Raw genomic sequence first — 21,762 nt, 5'->3', positions numbered from 1 at the left:
AATTGGAATTTCTGATTTAATAAATCTTACATTAACTCTTCAAAATATTGTCGAATGTATTAATTTAGTAATTACTAAAATGGTCAAACAAAATAATAGTTCCATCTCCTACTAAATAGTAGAATAATTTTAACTTCATGATATTTCTGTAAGTTGAACTAAACCTTTATGTGACTTCTATTGCTATAATATTTTGGACTTTTACAAATGTTAGCATCTTGAAGATGAAATACTAGACATAACTTTATTTTACTTTTTTTCTAATTTGTAAAAATCTATTTTGTAAGAAATTTCCAGTGTGGTTCTGTTTATTGTGTTTTTTTAATCTTTTTTGCCCTGTGGACTGTTTCTCACTATTTGTTTTTTGGTTTGTTGTGGTTTTTTAAGTGCCAAGGACTGAAGAGCCCAACAGTCTATATCCAGTTGTAGATTTTAAAAAGATATTTTCTATTGAAGAAGGAAGTCTTGTGGTTAATCCTGAAAATGCAGAGTGGTGGAAACAAGCAGGACTAAATCTGATAATGACAGAAACTTTGGAACATCTAAGTACATATCTGTATCATAATAATCTATCTTCTGATGCTAGTAAACTGGAGACATTTTTGCCTACTAATGTGCTTCAATTAGAATGTAAGTATGTAATAGTAAATATCACTTGTGTAAACATTTTCAGAATGAGATGTTAGATACTGGCTTTCCACTAGGTTATTGGGAAAATAAAACTAAATTCCAACATTCAATATAGCTCTGGCTCCGCCAGAATGTATAACTTTGACCTTCGCTAAGCCTCATTTTCTTGCTTGAAAAAATGAGGAAGTTTGACTAGCTAATCATTAAATCTCTTTCTGTCCTAAAATTCTATAGTCTCAGCTTTAAATGTCTAGCCATTTTCAATTAGTGTCTTTGTTTTCTTTTATAAATGATTAATTTCTAGCCCATTTTCTGTTTACATCAGCCTAGATACAAACCAGCACTGTTATTTTTCAACCTGACAGCTGAGCTTTAAGTGTTCAATCATATCTAGTAATCTCTCTTCAACAACAGAAAATCTTCCTTTGTTACCTTGTATAATTTAAGAAGACAAAAATGTCTTTTTTTTTTTTTTTTTTTTTTTTTTTTGCGGTACGCGGGCCTCTCACTGTTGTGGCCTCTCCCGTTGCGGAGCACAGGCTCCGGACACGCAGGCTCAGTGGCCATGGCTCACGGGCCCAACCGCTCCACGGCATGTGGGATCTTCCCGGACAGGGACACGAACCCGTGTCCCCTGCATCGGCAGGCGTACTCTCAACCACTGTGCCACCAGGGAAGCCCTGTATGTAAGTTTTTGACCCTTAGAATAACTGTAGGTATGATAGCTCCAAGGCTATGACTTGTTGTTAGACTATTGACAATAGTCTGGAATTCTTTCTTTGCTCAGTAACCTGAGCTCCAGTAGTAGGAAAAAGAGGTGTTGAATTTTTATCCTTTAAAAAATTACTTTATTCAGACCAAAAATTGATTTTAAAAGCAGTAAACAAAGTACTCAAAAGGATCAAATTATATTAATAAGAACCCAGAACTAAAGGTTATCTTAATACCCTAGTAGAACATTCATTTAGGCATGAAAGTCATTGGATATTTTCATTTTCTGTTTTCAGCATGGCTAGAACATAAAAGATGTTCCTCACCTATTAAACTTATTGAGATATCTACAAATGATCACTTATCACCTTCACAAAAGACTCCACCTCTGGCAAAAGAAGTAACAGACTCTTATTTTTCTGATGAATATGTCGCTGTTGAAAGACCACGAAAAGAAGAAAAACCAAAGAATGACCTAGAACTAGGCTGTAGAATAATCCGAACTAAAGAGAATAAAGATTACTTGGAACTTGACAGCACAGTACCATCTACTGAATCATCTTCCTCTTCCAAAATTGAAGAAGCATCTTTTAAACATGATAAAAAACAGGAGAATAATTTGGACCTTTTGAATGACTTTATTATGCTGCGAAATAAGTATAAGACTTGTACCTCAAAGACTGAAGTCACAGACAATGATGGAAAAGATGGTGAGTAATTTAATATTTTGGTGTAGGTATGATAGCTTCAAGGACTAAATGTATAATTTATTATAGAAGGTAAAGAAATAAAGCTCTTCAGATAAAACACATTATTCTTCAAAGTCAGAGTCATTGATTCATGACACATTATATATGGAGATAGATATGGGATATACAGATATAGATGTAGATATGTATTTTCCAAAAAATTTAAAAGTGCATTTGAACTTTTAAGAAAAGCCACTATTTGTAAAAACTCACTTTCTACAACTTGGTCATACAGATTCATAACATTTCTAACTTTTGCTGATCATTCTGCCATTCTTTTTTCTCTTTCAGCTCACAGTTCTACCTCCATATTTTAACTTGTATTTTAATGTGTACTTAAGAACCTTTTGCCTGTTTGATTGCCTATTACTCTTTTTAACTTTATCAAAGAGTTTCTGTTTGAGTTGTAACTGTTTTATATTCATCGCTTATAAACATATCAAAGTAGTATAATGCATCATATCATTTCACTTCTGGTAAGAAAAAAATTCTAGTATTCTAGAATGTGTTTGACACAGATTACCCAAATGAAATAAGTTCAAAAATATTTATCTGTGGGGCTTCCCTGGTGGCGCAGTGGTTGAGTCCGCCTGCCGATGCAGGGGACACAAGTTTGTGCCCTGGTCCGGGAAGATCCCACATGCCACGGAGCGGCTGGGCCCGTGAGCCATGGCTGCTGAGCCTGTGTGTCCGGAGCCTGTGCTCCACAACGGGAGAAGCCACAACAGTGAGAGGCCCGCATACCACACACACACACACACAAATATATATATATATATTTGTGAGAGTTAGAGTATACTTAGGTCTTACTGTCCTATGTATTGATACTGTTAATGTACACAAGGTCTTGCCCCTGAATAAGCTGTAAAACAAGACAAGAAGTAAAATATATACCAAAAATTAGTTTGAGAGTCCGATGAGCTTGCTAACTAAACACCAGAATTGGGCAGAGTACCTACCCAGACCCAGACTATGCTGGACTGGGCCAGGATTCCCCATGGTTGGGGAGCTGCTTGGGAAAAAGTCATGACATAGAAAAGCAGAAAAGAATGCTTGTTCTTTGTGTGCAGCATGATATGACAGCCTTTTATAGTTCTATATAAAGTTATATTACTTTGTCCATCAGTGCATTTTCACAATGAAAAATTCAACAAAAATTCAGAAAAGTATTTAAAGATCTCAGAATTTTGTGACCCTTTATGTTTATATATATTAGTCATAAAGTTTCTTTTTATGTAATTGTTTGACCACATTATAACTTACCTTGTTAGGTGACAATTCTATATGTAACAGATCTTTCTAACCAATTTGCACCATAATTCAGAGCATAATTTCTACATGAAAGAATGAGCAAAATATAAAGATTTATCTTATGAATGTGATGCATAAATAGGAATTTTAAAAAGATTTGTTGTTTTCAGGTTTGTGAATGTTTTCAGATTCTATTCATATCTGAGGCCAAAAAAACAACAAAAAAAAGGAAACCAATCCAAAATTAGCACTGACATCCTTTTCTGGTTGTCATACTTGTGATGATGTCTTGTAACAAGGTATATTGGCAACAGAAAATGAGAGAAAGCAACAAGAAAGGAGAAAAAGATAAAAATATTATTTTCTTATTTTAAAAGTTAGCCATTAATTAAACAATTAAAGGAATACTGATGTTAGGTGGGAAAGCTCTGTACTCCTGATGTTTCCTCAATCATATGTTCCTGGCCTCTTTGCCCTTTAATGTGTTTCCCCCAGAGGAACTGGAATTAATTATCTGTATTTTAAATTTGAAAAAGAATAAATTGGGCATAAGCTTGCAGGAATGAGCTGCCTCACAAGTAACAGGCATTCTCCTCTGCTTCTCTATGTTATGAATCTTTCCCAAGCAGTTCCCCAATAGTGCAGAATCCTGGCCCAGTCCAGTATAGTCTGGGGCAGGGTAGGGAACTCTAATTCTGTTGTTTAATTAACAAGCTCTTTTGACTCTCAAACTAAGCTCCTTTCTCCAACTTAGTTTTTATTAGTAACAGAGGTAATATTTTGATATATATTTTACTTCTTGTTGATACAGGGGTGAGAAAGAATGCTACAACTTATTAGCTCCCCTCAAAAACTCCAATAATTTGTAGTATTTAATCATAGCTATTTAAATTACTTATAGTTAATAAAAAGTATACTTGAAAATAATAAAAAGCTAGTTTAGGATATTTTACTCTGTTTTTTTTTTCACTGTGTATTTAAAGCTCATATATTCAAACGTTTCAAGATGACAATGTTTTTCTAAAATTATCTTGTAATCATATTATTAATGGATAACATTGCAATCTAGTTAATATAACTCTAATCATAAATAAATTATATATATATATATTTTTAAATCCTCTACAATACTTACAAACGAAGGAAGAAAACTACAGTTATTGAACATTGTGTGCCAGGCACTAAATCACATATCAGAGATTAACATGATAACGTTGCTGACCTTGAGAAGCTTACAGTGTAATAGAGTGGACCAGACATGCAGATAATTTCCATACAACATTGTCAGTGCCAGGAGACTATGCTGAGTGCTGAGGAAACAAAAAGGAGAGGCACTTTGCTGGCCTGGAAGTAGAGTGGGCAGTTTTATAAGGCTTCCTGTAGAAAATGCCTGAGAGCTAAAGGGTAAGTAGTAAGAAATGACCTTATTAAGAAAGGATGGAGACAGGTAGGGTTTGGGGCATAGGAGAGAATTAGTAACAGAGGAAGGGTCTGTGGACAGTCACAGAGAAATGAAGTAGAACAGTATGTGCCTTTTAGGTGTCAGGAATCATCCTTGGTGTTTATAACACCTTATAACAATATTCCAAGTAGGTATATTAATCAATATTTTGCATATGAGGAAACTGAGGCTAGTGTCAGAACTGGGATTGAAACACTGATCTGATGCCAAAGTTCCTTCCTTTATTACCATTCAGCTTCCTACCCAGCACAATAAGTCCATTGACCTGAATAGTTGCTCAATTTAATACTGATGCATTTCAAAGAATTTTAACAATTATGATCATATTACAAGAGAGCATTTTAATCAACATTAAGTTTCCCTGAACAATGCAAATTAATATTTTTATTAGAACTTCAAGACAAAGAAGAATGTTCTTTAACTCTTCAAGAAGAAAATCCTATTGTTTGTACTAATAAAACACTAGAGAAAGCAAATCAGGAAAGGAGAGCAGATAATGTCATTGAAATTCAAGCATCAGGTATGCATTATGCTTTTTAAATTCATTCAAATTAAGTAAATTTGAAAGCCCTTTCCTGGGTATCTAAGACACACCTTATTTTCCATGTAATTTTCTTCACTTGTTTCAGATATTTCTTCATTCCAGTCCTACTTTCAGGTTATTTCCAAACCTGGAGTGCCTTATTCACTGCCTCTGCCCCTCCCTCCCCATCGCCCTATTCCAGTCCACTAAGTGTTATTTCTTCCTTCATTTAAACTGCTGCTTCCCTACACGCATCAGAGAACAGCAAACTGCAACTCCTCACTCAGACTTTTCTTCCCAGTCTGGAAAAATGAACTGTTGATGGTTGCTCTCTCTGTTCTCTTACCCTCCATCAAGGTGGTGTAAATAAGTTATTATTGATTCCTATACCAATTAAAATTATTTGTTCTGCTGTAAAGAAAAATATTCTTTACATTGACCCCTAAAGAACAGCCTGCTTAAGAACATCATGCTCACTATTAAAATCGATAAGGAAATATGACACTAGTTCTTGAATATCATTTCATTCTTTTGGCTAAATTTCATTTATGACCTTTAGATGACAATGCAGATCTTTAAATATTGATATTCTAGTGAAAACTAAAAACAATTTGTCATTGTTATAAATGTGTTCATCTTAAGCTTGTAAGCTAATAGTGGAGGGAAAAGAAAAAAATTATGTGATTCTCTTCCGCATACTTGCCCTGCCAAATTAGTCACTGAATAAATCCTTTCAAATAAACAAAATAACCATAAAATTATATTAATTCTACAGAGGGTTTTTTTTTGTTTTGTTTTTACTAGTTTATTTAGAATAAATATCCTAAAATAAGCCTCTATAGAATCTAATGATTTTTAACTCAGAAAAGAATTTGCATAGAGTTCAGATTTCCATGAAGTAACATGTATGATTGATTTGTCAAAAAGAACATACCATCCTTATAAAAACACTGCCTTTAATGCTTTTATTTTTGCAGATAGCCAGTGCCAAGCATACTGTCTCCTAGAAGCAGCAGCTTCTCCTATCTTAAAAAAACTTGTATGCCTCTGTACTCTTCCTGCTGCTAACTGGAAATTTGACACTGTCGTTTTTGACCAAACAAGGTTCCTCTTAAAAGAACAAGAAAAAGTAATAAGTGATGCTATTCACCAAGGTGAGTACAAATAAAAGTCACATTATTTTAAAGGATATAAATTTATGGATTATTAGAAAATGCAGAAATTAGTCATAGATGGAGGCATAACTGTAATTCAGCATATGGCACCCATAGACCAATGCTGGAATATCAGCTAAGCAAGGATAAAAAGGTAAGAAATACAAGTGTTGTCTGCTTTTCATGTTTGCTTTATGTCACTTTGATTTTATGAAGACCTACATTAATATCTGTTTTCACTAACTGAAAGAAATCAAAGAGGATTTTCGTTTTTATGAAAAAAGGTATTTGCTTCTTTACTCCATTTCAGCTTACAAAAGGTTTCATAGGAACTCTCTATTTTCAGATAGTGGGGGAAACCTGTATCATCTGGCATTGCTCCTCAGTAAAGCTCCTTGTTGACATATATATTACTTGACAGATTCCTATTGGAGAAACCAAATTAACCCTATTATTGTTAGTATCTGAACCACTTAGGTCCCTCCCAAAAAGGTGGGGGGAGGTCAAAAAGTAAATCGATTAAAGTCAATCCTGGACTTTTGCTTCTGGCCAAAATGGAGTAACAGGGATTGAATTTACCCTCCTTCCAGAAATAACAACAACAAACAAACAAAAAGACAAAGACAAAATAGATGAAACAGTTTTTAAGATCCTAGACTTCAGGCAACGAAGCACAATGATTCCTGAGAGATGGGAAACAAGTGAGGTGAGCCCTACCATTGCCCTAGCTTACTGCCTTGAAAGAAATGCCAGGCCATGGCACAGAGAGAGGTACCAGAGGCAGAGCTCAGTGGACAATCTGAGTTGAAGAAGCAGAGCTAAGAGTCCAGGGAGACCAAGGCAGCTAAAGTTCAAAGGATAGAAGGTTAGGGGCTTCCCTGGTGGCACAGTGGTTAAGAATGTGCCTGCCAATGCAGGGGACATGGGTTTGAGCCCTGGTCTGGGAAGATCCCACATGCCATGGAACAACTAAACCCATGTGCCACAACTACTGAGACTGAGCTCTAGAGCCTGCAAGCCACAACTACTGTGCCCACAAGCCACAACTACTGAGCTACATTAGCTACAACTAATGAAGCCTGTGCACCTAGAGCCCGTGCTCTGCAACAAGGGAAGCCACTGCAATGAGAAGCCTGCACACCGCAGTGAAGAGTAGCCCCTGCTCGCCACAACTAGAGAAAGCCCATGCACAGAAATGAAGACCCTATGCAGCCAAAAATAAATAAAATAAATAAATTTTAAAAAAAGGATAGAAGGTTAGAGAGCAGAGAGCTTCACAAGGAGAGTCCTAGAAATTTGCAGAGAGTCTTCCTGAAGTATTCAGCAGAGTACTGATCAAAGAGTATATGTGAGGACAATAGCCAAAACATAGAAACAACCTAAATGCCCAGTGACAGATGAATGGATAAAGAAGATGTGGTACATATATACAATCGAATACTACTCAGCCATAAAAGAGAATGAAATAACGCCATTTGCAGCAACATGGATGGACCTAGAGATTATCATACTAAGTAAAGTAAGTCAGACAGAGAAAGACAAACACCATATGATATCACTTATATGTGGAATCTAAAATATAACACAAATGAACTTATCTATGAAACAGAAACAGACTCACAGACATAGAGAACAGACTTGTGGCTGCCAAGGGGGTGGGGTGGGGGAAGGATGGATTAGGAATTTGGGATTAGCAGATGCAAACTATAATATAGAGAATGGGTAAACAACAAGGTCCTAATGTATAGCACAGGAAACTATATTCAATATCCTGTGATAAACCATAATGGAAAAGAATATGGAAAAAAAAAAGAACAGCCATCTCAAAAGAAAATAAATGTATATGTGAGGAACTAACCTACCAGAGGTTGGGAAACAAACCATCTGAAAGGATTAGAGGGAATAGTACTCTGAATTCACACGGGGCAGGAAATAATGTCTGTTCCCACCAGCCAGACTAGAAAAACTCATAATTCATGGAGTATTGATCACCATACTTAGAGAAGTCTTGTCTCCGTAGTGGGGAATAGTTATCCCTAGATTTAGCACTGCTCTGGACCTGCCTAAAAAAATCATAAAAGCAAGACTCAAAGTTATCAAACTATTTCCAAGGAACTTAACTGCATCCCAGAACAAAGCTTAAGACTATTTATATGAATACAAAAATATTTAGCACTAACAAGGTAAAATTCACAATGTTAGACATCTGATCAAAGATTGTCAAGCATAACAAGAGACAGGAAAACACAGCCCATAAGGAGAATAATCAATCAAAACAAACTCAGAGCTGACAAAGATGTTAGTATTATCAGAGAGGACACTGACACTTATTATAACTGTATTCCATACCTTCAATAAGCTAGAGACATAAAAGAGATGCAAATTGTAGTTTTAGAGAATAAACTACAATGCATGAGATGAAAAATACACTGGATGGAGTTAATGGCAGATTAAATATTGCAGAAGAAAAGGCTAGCTAACTTGTAAGCATAGCAACAGAAACTATCTAAAATAAAACCCAGGTGGATAAAAGAATAAAAAAGAAGGAAAGAAAAGAGCATAGTGGGCTGTGAGACAACTTCAAATAGCCTTATATACTAGCATTAGAGTTCTCAAAAGGAGGTAAACAGATAAAATATTTGAAGAGATAATGACTGAAATCTTACCAAACTCAGTGAAAACTACAAACCCACAGATCCAAGAAACTCAATGAACTCTAAGCACAAGAAGCATAATAAAGCTACACCAAGGCATATGATAATCAAGTTGCTCAAAACCAGTGATAAAGAGAAAATTGTGGGAGCAGCCAGAAGGAAAAAAATATATGCTGCAAAAGAGAAACAATGACAAGGTTGATGTCAAATTTCTTGTCAGAAATAGTGCAAGTGATGTTGAGCATTCTTTCATGTGTTAGAAGAAATGCAAATCAAAACTACAATGAGATATCATCTCACACTGGTCAGAATGGCCATCATCAAAAAATCTAGAAACAATAAATGCTGGAGAGGGTGTGGAGAAAAGGGAACACTCTTGCACTGCTGGTGGGAATGTGAATTGGTACAGCCACTATGGAGAACAGTATGGAGGTTCCTTAAAAAACTACAAATAGGGGCCTCCCTGGTGGCGCAGTGGTTGAGAGTCCGCCTGCCGATGCAGGGGATACGGGTTCGTGCCCCGGTCTGGGAGGATCCCATATGCCGCGGAGCGGCTGGGCCCGTGAGCCATGGCCGCTGGGCCTGCGCATCCGGAGCCTGTGCTCTGCAACGGGAGAGGCCACAACAGTGAGAGGCCCGCATACAGCAAAAAAAAAAGAAAAAAGAAAAAAAAACTACAAATAGAACTACCATATGACCCAGCAATCCCACTACTGAGCATATACCCTGAGAAAACCATAATTCAAAAAGAGTCATGTACCAAAATGTTCATTGCAGCTCTATGTACAATAGCCAGGAGATAGAAGCAATCTAAGTGTCCATCAACAGATGAATGGATAAAGTTGGAATTTTAATGGAATATTACTCAGCCATAAAAAGAAACAAAACTGAGTTATTTGTAGTGAGGTGGATGGACCTAGAGTCTGTCATACAGAGTGAAGTGAGTCAGAAAGAGAAAGACAAATACCATATGCTAACACATATATATGGAATCTAAGAAAAAAAATATCATGAAGAACCTAGGGGTAAGACGGGAATAAAGACACAGACCTACTAGAGAATGGACTTGAGGATATGGGGAGGGGGAAGGGTAAGCTGTGACAAAGTGAGAGAGTGGCATGGACATATATACACTACCAAACGTAAAATAGATAGCTAGTGGGAAGCAGCTGCATAGCACAGGGAGATGAGCTCAGTGCTTTGTGACCACCTAGAGGGGTGGGATAGGGAGGGTGGGAGGGAGGGAGACGCAAGAGGGAAGAGATATGGGAACATATATATATGTATAACTGATTCACTTTGTTATAAGGCATAAACTAACACACCATTGTAAAGCAATTATACTCCAATAAAGATGTTAAAAAAATAAAAATTAAAAAATAAAAAAAAATAAAGAAATAGTGCAAGTGAAAAGACAGTGGAATAACATCTTTAAAATACCTGAAAGAAAAAACCACCAACCTAGAATGTACTAGGCAAAAATACATTACAAAAACAAAGGGGAAATAGAGACGTTTTCAGACATACAAAAGCTGAAAGAATTCATCAGCTGCGGATCTGCACTGTAAGAAATGTTCTCCTAAAGACAGAGGAAAATGATACCAAATTTGGTTTCTCTGCTCTCTTCTCTTCCCTTCCTGGTCATGATTGACTTGTTTACACAAGTCCTTCCAGGGGCTGGAGATACTACCCATAACTGGTTTTTCTGTTGCTCCTTGATTCCCAGTGACCACTGATTATTTGCTTTGATCTTCATTGCTTAAATCAATAGTTTTCATACTTTTTTTTAACATCTTTATTGGAGTATAATTGCTTTACAATGGTGTGTTAGTTTCTGCTTTATAACAAAGTGTATCAGCTATACATATACTTTTTAGCAGAACTCTTTGTTCAATAAATATTACATGGCATCCCACTATATAAAACAGAGAGAAGTAGAGCTTCTCTGGTTATATTAGGCCTGGAATCCGGTCTTCTTGGCCCCACTTTTGCATGCAGTAAAATCCCATCTATCATCTTCAATAAGCTCTGGAACTACATGGAACGTATTAATTAGATAATTGTCTTGTCCCTATAAGTACCTCTTTTGTTTGAGTCATATCTTTGGACAAATATTCCCAGGTGTCTACCTCCATTTCAATGTATTGCTTTACGTTATGATCCTCCGCCTTTATCTAAACCAGTTGGCAAGTTATGAGTTTAATTTTCTTCTTGTTTCATAACGGGGAATCATTGTCCTTCTTCCCACCAAGGGTAGAAATAATTGAACATTCTTTGGAAGCAGCAAAGTATGAAATCTAAGGTTAGCTGTAGGGGTTGGAATGCCATCTCCATCATTTATGCACAAATTGACCTTGGGCAGTTACCTAACCTCATTAAGACTGTTTTCTCATCCATAAAATCAAGATCATAGTAAACTTGTTTGATAGGGTTATTGTTACAGATTCAATAAAATAAACAGATTATATACAGCTTGGCACATAGTAAGCACTCAATAATAAATGTTATCTATTATTGTTAAACATTCTGATATATATTCTAAAACTCTAATGTATATTCTGTCTTTAAATATGTTTTTGCTTACCTAGGTAAAAATGTTGAAAGAGAAATGACATTCAAGTATGCTGCCCTCTTACACCTTTTGGTAACAATTAGAGATGTCCTTTTAACATGTAGCTTGGACACAGCATTGGGTTGGTGTGAAAATTTTTTATTTCCCCTTTTCTTCCTATTGAAATATTTTGTCTGAAATAATGTTTACTTTTCTAAAAAAGATGTACTTTGTAAGAAATTATGTAGTTTTTTCCTGCATTAAACATTATATATATATTGACATAATTATAATGGAATATGTATTTTATTCTCCTTATATTCATTAAAAGAAATTTTCTGTAACAACAATCATCACCTAGAAAAATAGGTGTAGGATTCTCTATTCTAGGCCTGAATTACAGACTCCTAATGGCCTTAAGGGATTTGACTGTGTAATCATTATTATGCACTGCATTTTTTTAAAACATCTTTATTGGAGTATAATTGCTTTACAATGGTGTGTTAGTTTCTGCTGTATAACAAAGTGAATCAGCTATACATATACATATATCCCCATATCTCCTCCCTCTTGTGTCTCCCTCCCACCCTCCCTATCCCACCGTTCTAGGTGGTCACAAAGCACCGAGCTGATCTCCCTGTGCTATGTGGCTGCTTCCCACTAGCTATCTATTTTACATTTGGTGGTATATATATGTCCATGCCACTCTCTCAGTTTGTCCCAGCTTACCCTTCCCCCTCCCCGTGTCCTCAAGTCCATTCTCTACATCTGCATCTTTATTCCTGTCCTGCCCCTAGGTTCGTCAGAACCATTTTTTTTTTTAGATTCCATATATATATGTTAGCATACAGTATTTGTTTTTCTCTTTCTGACTTACTTCACTCTGTGTGACACTCTCTAGGTCCATCTACCTCGCTACAAATAACTCAATTATGCACTGCTTTTTAATGTAAGATGACACTTTGACATATACATTTTAGGTCCTCATTGAATATCTGTGTCTTCGAATCTTTGCTAGATGCAATATAGCTATATAGCAAGATCTTCTGCAATTTCTTTTTTAGTTGTGCATGTAAGTTAGGATATGAATTACTTGAGTATTAAAAATCAAACTATTTTGAATGTATTGAAAATTTTTAAGATTTTGGAAATTTTTTCTAAACTATTAAAATCCTTAAAGTATCTATCTTACTGCATTACTGTTTTAGGCCCCTTATTGCAGGTTGTTTACACTTGTTTAGTAATGGTATATTTTTAGGATTATGTTTTATAATTTAAAGTTTCTAGAACCCATTATATACAAAGTGAAAATAATTTTTCTCTGATCTGTGACCCAGACATTTTCTCTTATCTGTGACTCAGACAAATATTATTTCTCTAATCCAAGGTTTCGATAAGTACTGGGCAGCAGCGAGTTACAACTGTACTCCCTTTACATCCCTGGGAGTTGTAATATTTGGCCAAGTATTATAGCAGTATTATCTGGCCAGGTATTGTAACTAAGTTACAGCTACCTTTAGAAAGCCCAACATGGTGCTTTTCCTTTCTTCTCCAATTAAAGCATTTGAGTGCTGATGCTGGATCAAGTTGTCTTGTCTCCATTCCCAGACAACTAGAGCCCTAGTTTACAGTATCTGTCGCTAGTTTAATGGTGTAGTGTCACATGCTTCTGTGTAGTCACCTGTCTTCATTATAATTTTCAGCTGCCATAGAAGATTGTCAGTCCTACCAACAACTAAGCTAACTATAAAAGCTTAATAGTAAGGCAGAATATCAGAATCTAGAATATTTGGACTCCCAGGCAGAGTACAGTTGTGACTCACTCGTGCTCAATACTTATCAAAATCTTGAATTAGAGAACTAATATTTATGGAGGATTGCTTAAAGTATATTCACCTTTAAGTACTCTATATTTTACCCTAGGATTAAGTGAGACCACTGAGAGCTATATACTTGAACTGAATTGTTTCTGTTCCTCAAAGAAATGCCTTTACTAAATCAAACTTTGGCATTACTATTTGGCTACCTTGAGGAATACTTATAAAAGTAAAATCCTTGTTGGAAAACATAACTTCTTAAACCCTAGGTACCAAGCCATAATGAGTAACCTTGCTACCTTGGACATTTTTAGTAGAAGGCTTTCTCACTCCTCTAAACCTCTCAAAATCAAAGAGCAAGTTAGGTTGTCCTCCTTTCTTTCTCTGTGAATAGTGACAGAGGAAGAAAGGTCCATGTGGGTCTGGCTGCCTACCCTGGACCCAGAATTTTGTATTTTCTCCCAGCTTCCAATTTGCTTCTTCTCCCAAACTAGCAAGGTAATTAGTTTCAAGGTTAAAAGTATAGAGTTTCACTTCTGGGCTTTAACCCAGAAATAAATTCAGTATTGTGTAATGGGTACTGTAGTAGAGATACATAGTCATGGCACAAAGGATGGTGACTGTTACCCTTTCAAGCTGAATTTTTTAAAAATAAGTAGGAGTTTGCCAAGTACATAAAGTATGAAAGGGTATTGTAGGCAGAATTAAGAGCCCAGAAGAATGACTTAGTGGGTGTATGGCAAACAGTTCCATGTGGCTAAATTGAAGAGTACAAGGTGGAAAGCAAAGAGAGCTAAGCCTGAAGAAGTAAGAAAGAGCCAAATCATGAAAAGCCTTTTAAGCTACACAAAAGAGTTCAGTCACTACTCTGTAAATGATAGGGAACCATTGAAACAGGGAAGCTACTGGATTAGGTTTGTCTTTCAGAAGGTTACGTCTAATGGCAGTATGGAGAAATCAGTGGGAAGTTTGTAGATTAGTAAGCAGAAAGAACGTAAGTCAGTCTCTAAATTGCCCATCACTCTAGCTGTATTAATATAAAATTAGAATTAATATGTACATAGTATAAAAATATGAACATGAACATTAAATTTTTGATTTATTATTGTATTTATTATTCATTGAATATTGATATTCAATGTCAAGACATTCAATATCAATATTCAGGATATTCACTGAATACCTGATCTACATAAGTTACTCTGCCAGGTGCTCTACTTCAGTAATTCACAAAATTCACTGTGCAGTAGAATCACTGGGAGAAGTTTTACACATAGGAATCCCTGGGACTCAATCTAGATTTCTTGAATTTGAACCTTCAAGGATAGGTCTCAGGATTCTATGTTTAAAATTGCTCTTAGTGAGTCTGAATTTAGGCACTGCTGTTTTAGCAGCTACATAAATTAATTATGCTTAAATATCATGGATTATGAGAGCTTATAGACTAGTGAGGTTGTTAAATCATATACATAAATAACCAGAAATCAGGTGCAAAGCTGTATCGATAGCATACCAAGAAAATCTCAGTGAAATGCATTTCCACAGGACTTGCATGTAAGTGTAGATTCTAGGGTTTAGGAAGAAGGCAATAGCATTTAACAAGCCAGAAGGCAGGAAAGGATGAGAAATATTCAGAGAATATGTAGAGTATATCCAGTTATATTGGTATTATGTAGCTTAAAAGTAGACATTTGCTACATATTTCTCAGCTTCACTTAAATTTAAGGTTTTCATTAGTTGCTATCTTTGATCAAAATCAGAAAAGTAGTAAAGGGAAATTTAACTGTCTCTGCTATGACCCTTATTTCCTTTTAGGTTTTTACCATGCAGTTTCTAAAAGAACAAAAAGACATGCTTTTTTCCCCACTTTTTTTTTAACAGGATATTTGTCAAATGCAAAAGATATCTACAAAAGCATTTTAGGCTCCTATTTGGATGACATTTGGCGACAGCTGAAGATTGTACAGTTTATTAGGGAAAAAAAGCCTGAAACCAACTACAAGTTACAAGAATTGCAATGTCAGATACTAAATTGGATGCAAAGTGGACAGCAAATTAAGGTAAGTACTGAAATAAAGCAGATAACAGCAATCAGCTTATATAAGAATTGGATGTAAGATAAATTTTTGCATTTAATTTGGAATTATGAAATAGTATAGTATATACTATTTGGTCCCTTGACAGTTTTCTCCTTAAGTAAGTTAACAGGACAGAATCAGACCCAGAGAAAGGATCATTGCCATCATTATTTATATGTCTTGAATTTTTTTAATACTTTACTTTTTTTTTTTGCGGTATGCGGGCCTCTCACTGCTGTGGCCTCTCCCGTTGCGGAGCACAGGCTCCAGACGCGCAGGCTCAGCGACCATGGCTCACGGGCCTAGCTGCTCCACGGCATGTGGGATCTTCCCGGACCGGGGCACGAACCCATGTCCCCTGCATAAGCAGGCGGACTCTCAACCACTGCGCCACCAGGGAAGCCCTTTAATTTGTATTATACATAGTTTTCTGTGGATTAATCCTTTAAATCTCAAAAATTTTGTTTTCTACTTGTAAGTTCATGAACACATACCCAACAATAGAACTACAATAATTAATTTTTAGATATTGAGCCAGAATCTCATCTTACATAATTCTAAAAAAAAAAAAAGCACTTGTTTATTCCTTGGATTATGTTGGAAATTTTTTGCCCACTCTACCTCAAGCATTGAACAAAGTTTGCATAAGTAAAGATTTAAGAGAAAATACTTTAAAAAATATTTTCAAGCAGAAAAGCATCTCAAAATCTTTACACTAAATCTGGAAACAAATTTGGCCTTTTTCTTCGTTTTCCTCTCTGTCCCTGCTGGGGATATTTTTATCCCCAACTCTATGGTTACTTGGGTAACTTGCCTAAGTCATTAAAACAAATTAAATCAATCAGTAAGAAATTTAAAATTGGGGAGTGACGTCAGCATCATGGCAGGAAGAGATGCTCTCTCGGCTCTCCCCTTCAATCTGCAACGAGGAAAACATCCACAACTCAACAAAGGGGCCTTTGCCTAACACCAGGACACTGGAGAGTTCCACCCATCTGTACATGTAAAGATAGGTGGAATGGAACCCATAGAAGAGGCAGAACTGGAGGATCAGCATAGGCAGTGCCTGCAATTTTGGCCCCTGGGCTGCAGCAGCTGAACCCCAGTCCAAAGAACCCAGTAGCAGTGAGGGTGGCATCCCACATGACCCCGGCCTCCCACTTGCACTGGTACCCACAGCCACAGATAGCTGAGCAGCCGTGGCACGAGGCCTGTGACCCTGTCCCTCCAGCTCAGAGCCACCCACAGCTCTGGCGCCCCCCCTCCATCAGCAGTGGGTGAGCTCAGAAACCCAAGAGCACCAAAAAAGTAATGGCACAAATGACCCCAGTTCCTCCTCCCGGCCTTCCTGCTCCTCCTGCAATGGCAGAGCCTGTGACTCAAGGATCCCAAATGAGGCCACCATCCTAGTACTCAGGCAGTGACATCAGTAACACCAGAAACAGCAAGGCACCAACAACCCCAGAGGCACAAGCAGTGACAACAAATGCTTTGGGTGACCCCTCTGACATAGACACGGAGGGTAGAAAGTGCCAATACTCAAAACACAACCAGAGGCAACGCAGGTAAGAGAAAACAATGTGCTATAGTGCCACCTACTGGAAAATAAGAGAAAGGCTTCTTACAATGGAGAAAAGACAGCCTCTTCAGTAAGCGGTGCTGGGAAAACTGGACAGCTACATGCTAAAGAATGAAACTAGAACATTTCCTAACACCATACACAAAAATAAATTCAAAATAGATTAAAGACCTAAATGTAAGGCCGGACACTATAAAATTCTTAGAGCAAAACATAGGCAGGACACCCTTTGACATAAATCTTAGCAAGATCTTTTTTGATCCACCTCCTAGACTAAGGAAAATAAAAACAAAAATAAACAAATGGGATCTAATTAAACTTAAAAGCTTTTACACGGCAAAGGAAACCATAAACAAAACAAAAAGACAACCCTTAAAATGGGAGAAAATATTTGCAAATGAAGCAGCCAACAAGAGATTAATCTCCAAAATATACAAATAGCTCATGCAACTCAATATCAAAAAAACAAACAATCCAAACAAAAAATGAGCAGAAGATATAAATAGACATTTCTCCAAAGAAGACATACAGATGGCCAAAAAGCACATGAAAAGATGTTCAACATCACTAATTAGGGACTTCCCTGGTAGTCCAGTGGTAAAGAATCCACCTTACAATGCAGGGGACACAGGTTCAAAGCCTCGTCAGGGAACTAAGATCCCACATGCCACGGGGCAGCTAAGCCCGCGTGCCACAACTACTGAGCTCACACGACTCAACTAGAGAGCCTGCAGGCCCCATATTACAGACCGCACGCACTCTGGAACCCGTGTGCCACAACTAGAGAAGAGAAAACTAGCGAGAAACCCATGCGCTGCAACGAAGAGCCCGATGTACCACAACTAAGACCCAATGCAGCCAAAAATAAATTAAATAAATAAATAAATAATAAATAAGTCTTTTAAGAAATCACTAATTATTAAAGAAATGCAAATCAAAACTACAATGTGGTATCACCTCACACGGGTCAGAATGGCCATGATCAAAAGATCTACAAACAGTAAATGCTGGAGAGGGTGTGGAGAAAAGGGGACCCTCCTACACTGTTGGTGGGAATATAAAGGAGTACAGCCACTATGGAGAACAGTATGGAGGTTCCTTAAAAAACTAAAAATAGAACTACCATACGACCCAGCAATTCCACTCCTGGGCATATACCCAGAGAAAACCATAATTCGAAAAGATACATGCATCCCAGTGTTCATTGCAATGCTATTTACAGTAGCCAGGACATGGAAGCAATCTAAATGTCCATCAACAGAGGAATGGATAAAAAAGATGTGGCACATATATACAATGGAATATTACTCAGCCATAAAAAAGAACAAAATAATGCCATTTGCAGCAACATGGATGGACCTAGAGATTGTCATTCTGAGTGAAGTAAGTCAGACACAGAAAGACAAATATATGATACCACTTATATGTGGAATCTAAAAAAAGGGTATAAATGAACTTAGTTACAAAACAGAAATAGAGTCACAGATGTAGAAAACAAACATGGTTAACAGGGGATAAGGGAGGAGGGATAAATTGGAAGATTGGGATTGACATATACTCACTACTATATATAAAATAGGCAACTAATAATAACCTACTGTATAGCACAGGGAACTCTACTCAATATGCTGTAATGGCCTATATGGGAAAATAATCTAAAAAAAGAATGGATATATGTATATGTATAACTGATTCACTTTGCTGTATAACTGAAGCTAATACAACATTGTAAATCAACTATACCTCAATGAAAATTTAAAAAAGAAAGAAAGAAAGAAAGAAAGGAATAGAAAAGATGGTGTGGAATTTGGAGCATGGCCAGGCCAGGAGTGCAATTTCTCTGGAATCCTCTGCCCCAGTCCCAGAGGATGCACTAGGTTTAATGCAGAAAAATGACTGACAAATTACTAGGTCACTGAGTGTGAAATTTATATTTTTTGCTCCTTGCTTTCACCCAGCCAATAATTGTATCAACCTAAACAGTAAAGATATTGCTATTGTCTTCTTTATTGCAGCACCTCTGAAAAGGGAACTGCTGTGTCTCAGTAGATTTTTTTTGCTGGATAAATCTTTTCCTTGTGTTAAATAAATCTCCTAAGAGGGTCTTATGTTTTTTTTAAAAAAGAGAAAGGCTTCTAATTTATAACTTGTTGGTTCATTAAAATCAAGTAGAAAAAATTATTTTTACCTGAAGAAGAAAGGTGTTCACTACTTCAGATGTGTCAGCTGAGGAACAACTTATCCAGCACCATGAAGAACCACAGCAACACTGTATCACAAAAACAAAATGACAATTCAGTGGAAATCAAACTTAAAGTCATGGAATATTGCAATCTAACTGATAGAGAATTCAAAATAGCTGTCATGAAGAAACAACAAGCTACAAGAAAACTCAGAAAGGCAGTTCGATGAGCTCAGGAATAAAATTAATGAACAGAAGGAATACTTTACCAAAGAGACTGAAACTAAAAAAGAACCAAACAGAAATTCTGAAGCTGAAGAGCTCAATAAATGAGATTGAGAATTCATTAGAAAGCACTGGAAATAGAGAAGACCATATGGAAGAAAGAATTATTGAGCTCAAATTTAGAAATCTAGAGATGGTACAGGTAGAAGAGGAAAAAGAATTAAGATATAAAAAAGGGGGAAATTTTATGAGCATTATCTGACTCTTTTAGGAAGGGCAACATTAGGGTAATGGTTATCCCAGAAGAAGAATAAACAGAGAAGGTAGCAGAGAGTTTAGTTAAAGAAATAACAGCTGAGGACTTCCCAAACCTGGGGAAGGAACTGGATATACAAGTCTATGAAGCTAAGAGAACACCTAATCACCTCAATGCAAAAAGATCTTCTCCAGACACTGTCAAAAGTCAATGAAAGGGCTTCCCTGGTGGCACAGTGGTTGAGAGTCCGCCTGCCGATGCAGGGGACGCGGGTTCATGCCCTGGTCTGGGAAAATCCCACATGCCGTGGAGCAGCTAGGCCCGTGAGCCATGGCCACTGAGCCTGCACGTCCGGAGCCTGTGCTCCGCAACGGGAGAGGCCACAACAGTGAGAGGCCTGCATACCGCAAAAAAAAAAAAAAAGTCAATGAAAAAGAATTTTAAATGCAGTCAGTGAAAAAAGGATGCAACCTACAAAGGAATCCCTATTAGCAGATCAGCAGATTTCTCAGCAGAAACTCAACAGGCCAGGAGGGAGTGGAATGACATTCTCAAAATACTGAAAGATAAAAACTGTCATCCAAGAATACTCTGTCCAACAAAGTTATCATTCAGATATGAAGGAGAAATAAGGGCTTTCCCAGACAAACAAAAGCTGAGGGATTTTTATCAACACTAGACCTGCCTTATAAGAAATGTTGAAAGGAGCTCTGCTGCCAGAAAAAAAAGGCAAAAGTACACAAAACTTTAAGGTGATAAATAGATAAACCGAATCAGAAAATTGCAACTCTGTATCAGAATAGGTTTTTAAATATTTTATTACAACATAAAGATTAAAGGGAGAAATATCAGGGAAAAAACAATAGCCACTTCAATTTGGTAACAAATGCAATATAAAAAGGGATAATTTGAGACAATAAAAACATAAAAGGGGAAGAGGAAAAGAAGGGAACCCATATAGGCAAATGAAGATAAGATGCTATCAGCAGAAAAAGGACTACTTTATCTATGATACATTTCACACAAACCTCTTGGTAACCACCAAGCATAAATCTAGAACAGAGACACAAAACAAAAAAAAGAGGAAACAGAAAAACATTATAGAAAACTACCAAACCAAAATGGCAGACCGAAACACAGGAAAAAGAAACAATGGAGATATAGAACAACCAGAAAACAAAAGATAGAATGGCAGTACTCAATACTCATCTATCAATAATCACCCTAAGTGTAAATGGATTGTATTCACCAATCAAAGGACACAAAGTGGCTGGATGGATTAAAAGAACAAGAGCCAACTATATTCTGCCTCTGGGAGACTCACTTCAGCTCTAAAGACAAACTTCAAAGTGAAGTGATAGAAGATGATACTCCAAGCAAACAACAGCCAAAAGAAAGCAGTTGTAGCCATAGTCATATCAGACAAAATACACGTTAAGCCAAAAAAAGGTAACAAGAGACAAGGAAGGACATTATATTCTGATAAAGGGGATAATTCATCAAAAAGACATAATAGCAAAACAAACAACAAAAAAAGACATAATAGTTAGTAATATCTATGCCCCTAACATAGGAGCACCAAAATATATAAAGCAATTACTAACAGACCTAAAGGGAGAAATTGGTGCAGCACAATAATAGGAGGGGACTTTAACACCCCACTTACATTAATAAATAGATCATCAAGACAGAAAGTCAACAAGGAAACAGTGGTCTTAAATGAAACATTAAACTGGATGGATTTGATAGATTGGTACAGGACATTCCATCCAAATGCAGCAAAATACACATTCTTCTCAAGCACACATGGAACTTTCTCAGGGATAAACCGTATGTTGGGACACAAAACAAGTCTCAATAAATTTAAGAAGATTGAAACCATATCAAGCATCTTTTCCAACCACAACACTATGAGACTATAAGAAGATAGCTGAAAACAT

The 21,762-nt window shown here is 36.7% G+C and overlaps 1 protein-coding gene across 1 annotated transcript in view; it reads left to right on the top strand.

The window, feature by feature from the left end:
• Window positions 1-21,762, top strand: part of SHOC1 (shortage in chiasmata 1) — a gene marked incomplete at its 3' end in the record, with an annotated part of 84,624 nt that overhangs the window by 31,401 nt on the left and 31,461 nt on the right. The window contains exons 12-17 of the mRNA XM_082623180.1: window positions 388-630; window positions 1,638-2,051; window positions 5,204-5,323; window positions 6,304-6,480; window positions 11,723-11,827; window positions 15,384-15,562. Of these exons, the coding sequence (XP_082479306.1) occupies window positions 388-630; window positions 1,638-2,051; window positions 5,204-5,323; window positions 6,304-6,480; window positions 11,723-11,827; window positions 15,384-15,562 (1,238 nt within the window). The remainder of the gene's footprint in view (window positions 1-387; window positions 631-1,637; window positions 2,052-5,203; window positions 5,324-6,303; window positions 6,481-11,722; window positions 11,828-15,383; window positions 15,563-21,762) is intronic.

Source organism: Mesoplodon mirus, assembly GCF_964341445.2.
Source record: "Mesoplodon mirus genome assembly, chromosome: 1".
Taxonomy (NCBI): Eukaryota; Metazoa; Chordata; class Mammalia; order Artiodactyla; family Ziphiidae; genus Mesoplodon; species Mesoplodon mirus.
Note: the sequence above shows the minus strand (reverse complement) of the source record. Positions and strands in the feature narration are given on the sequence as shown.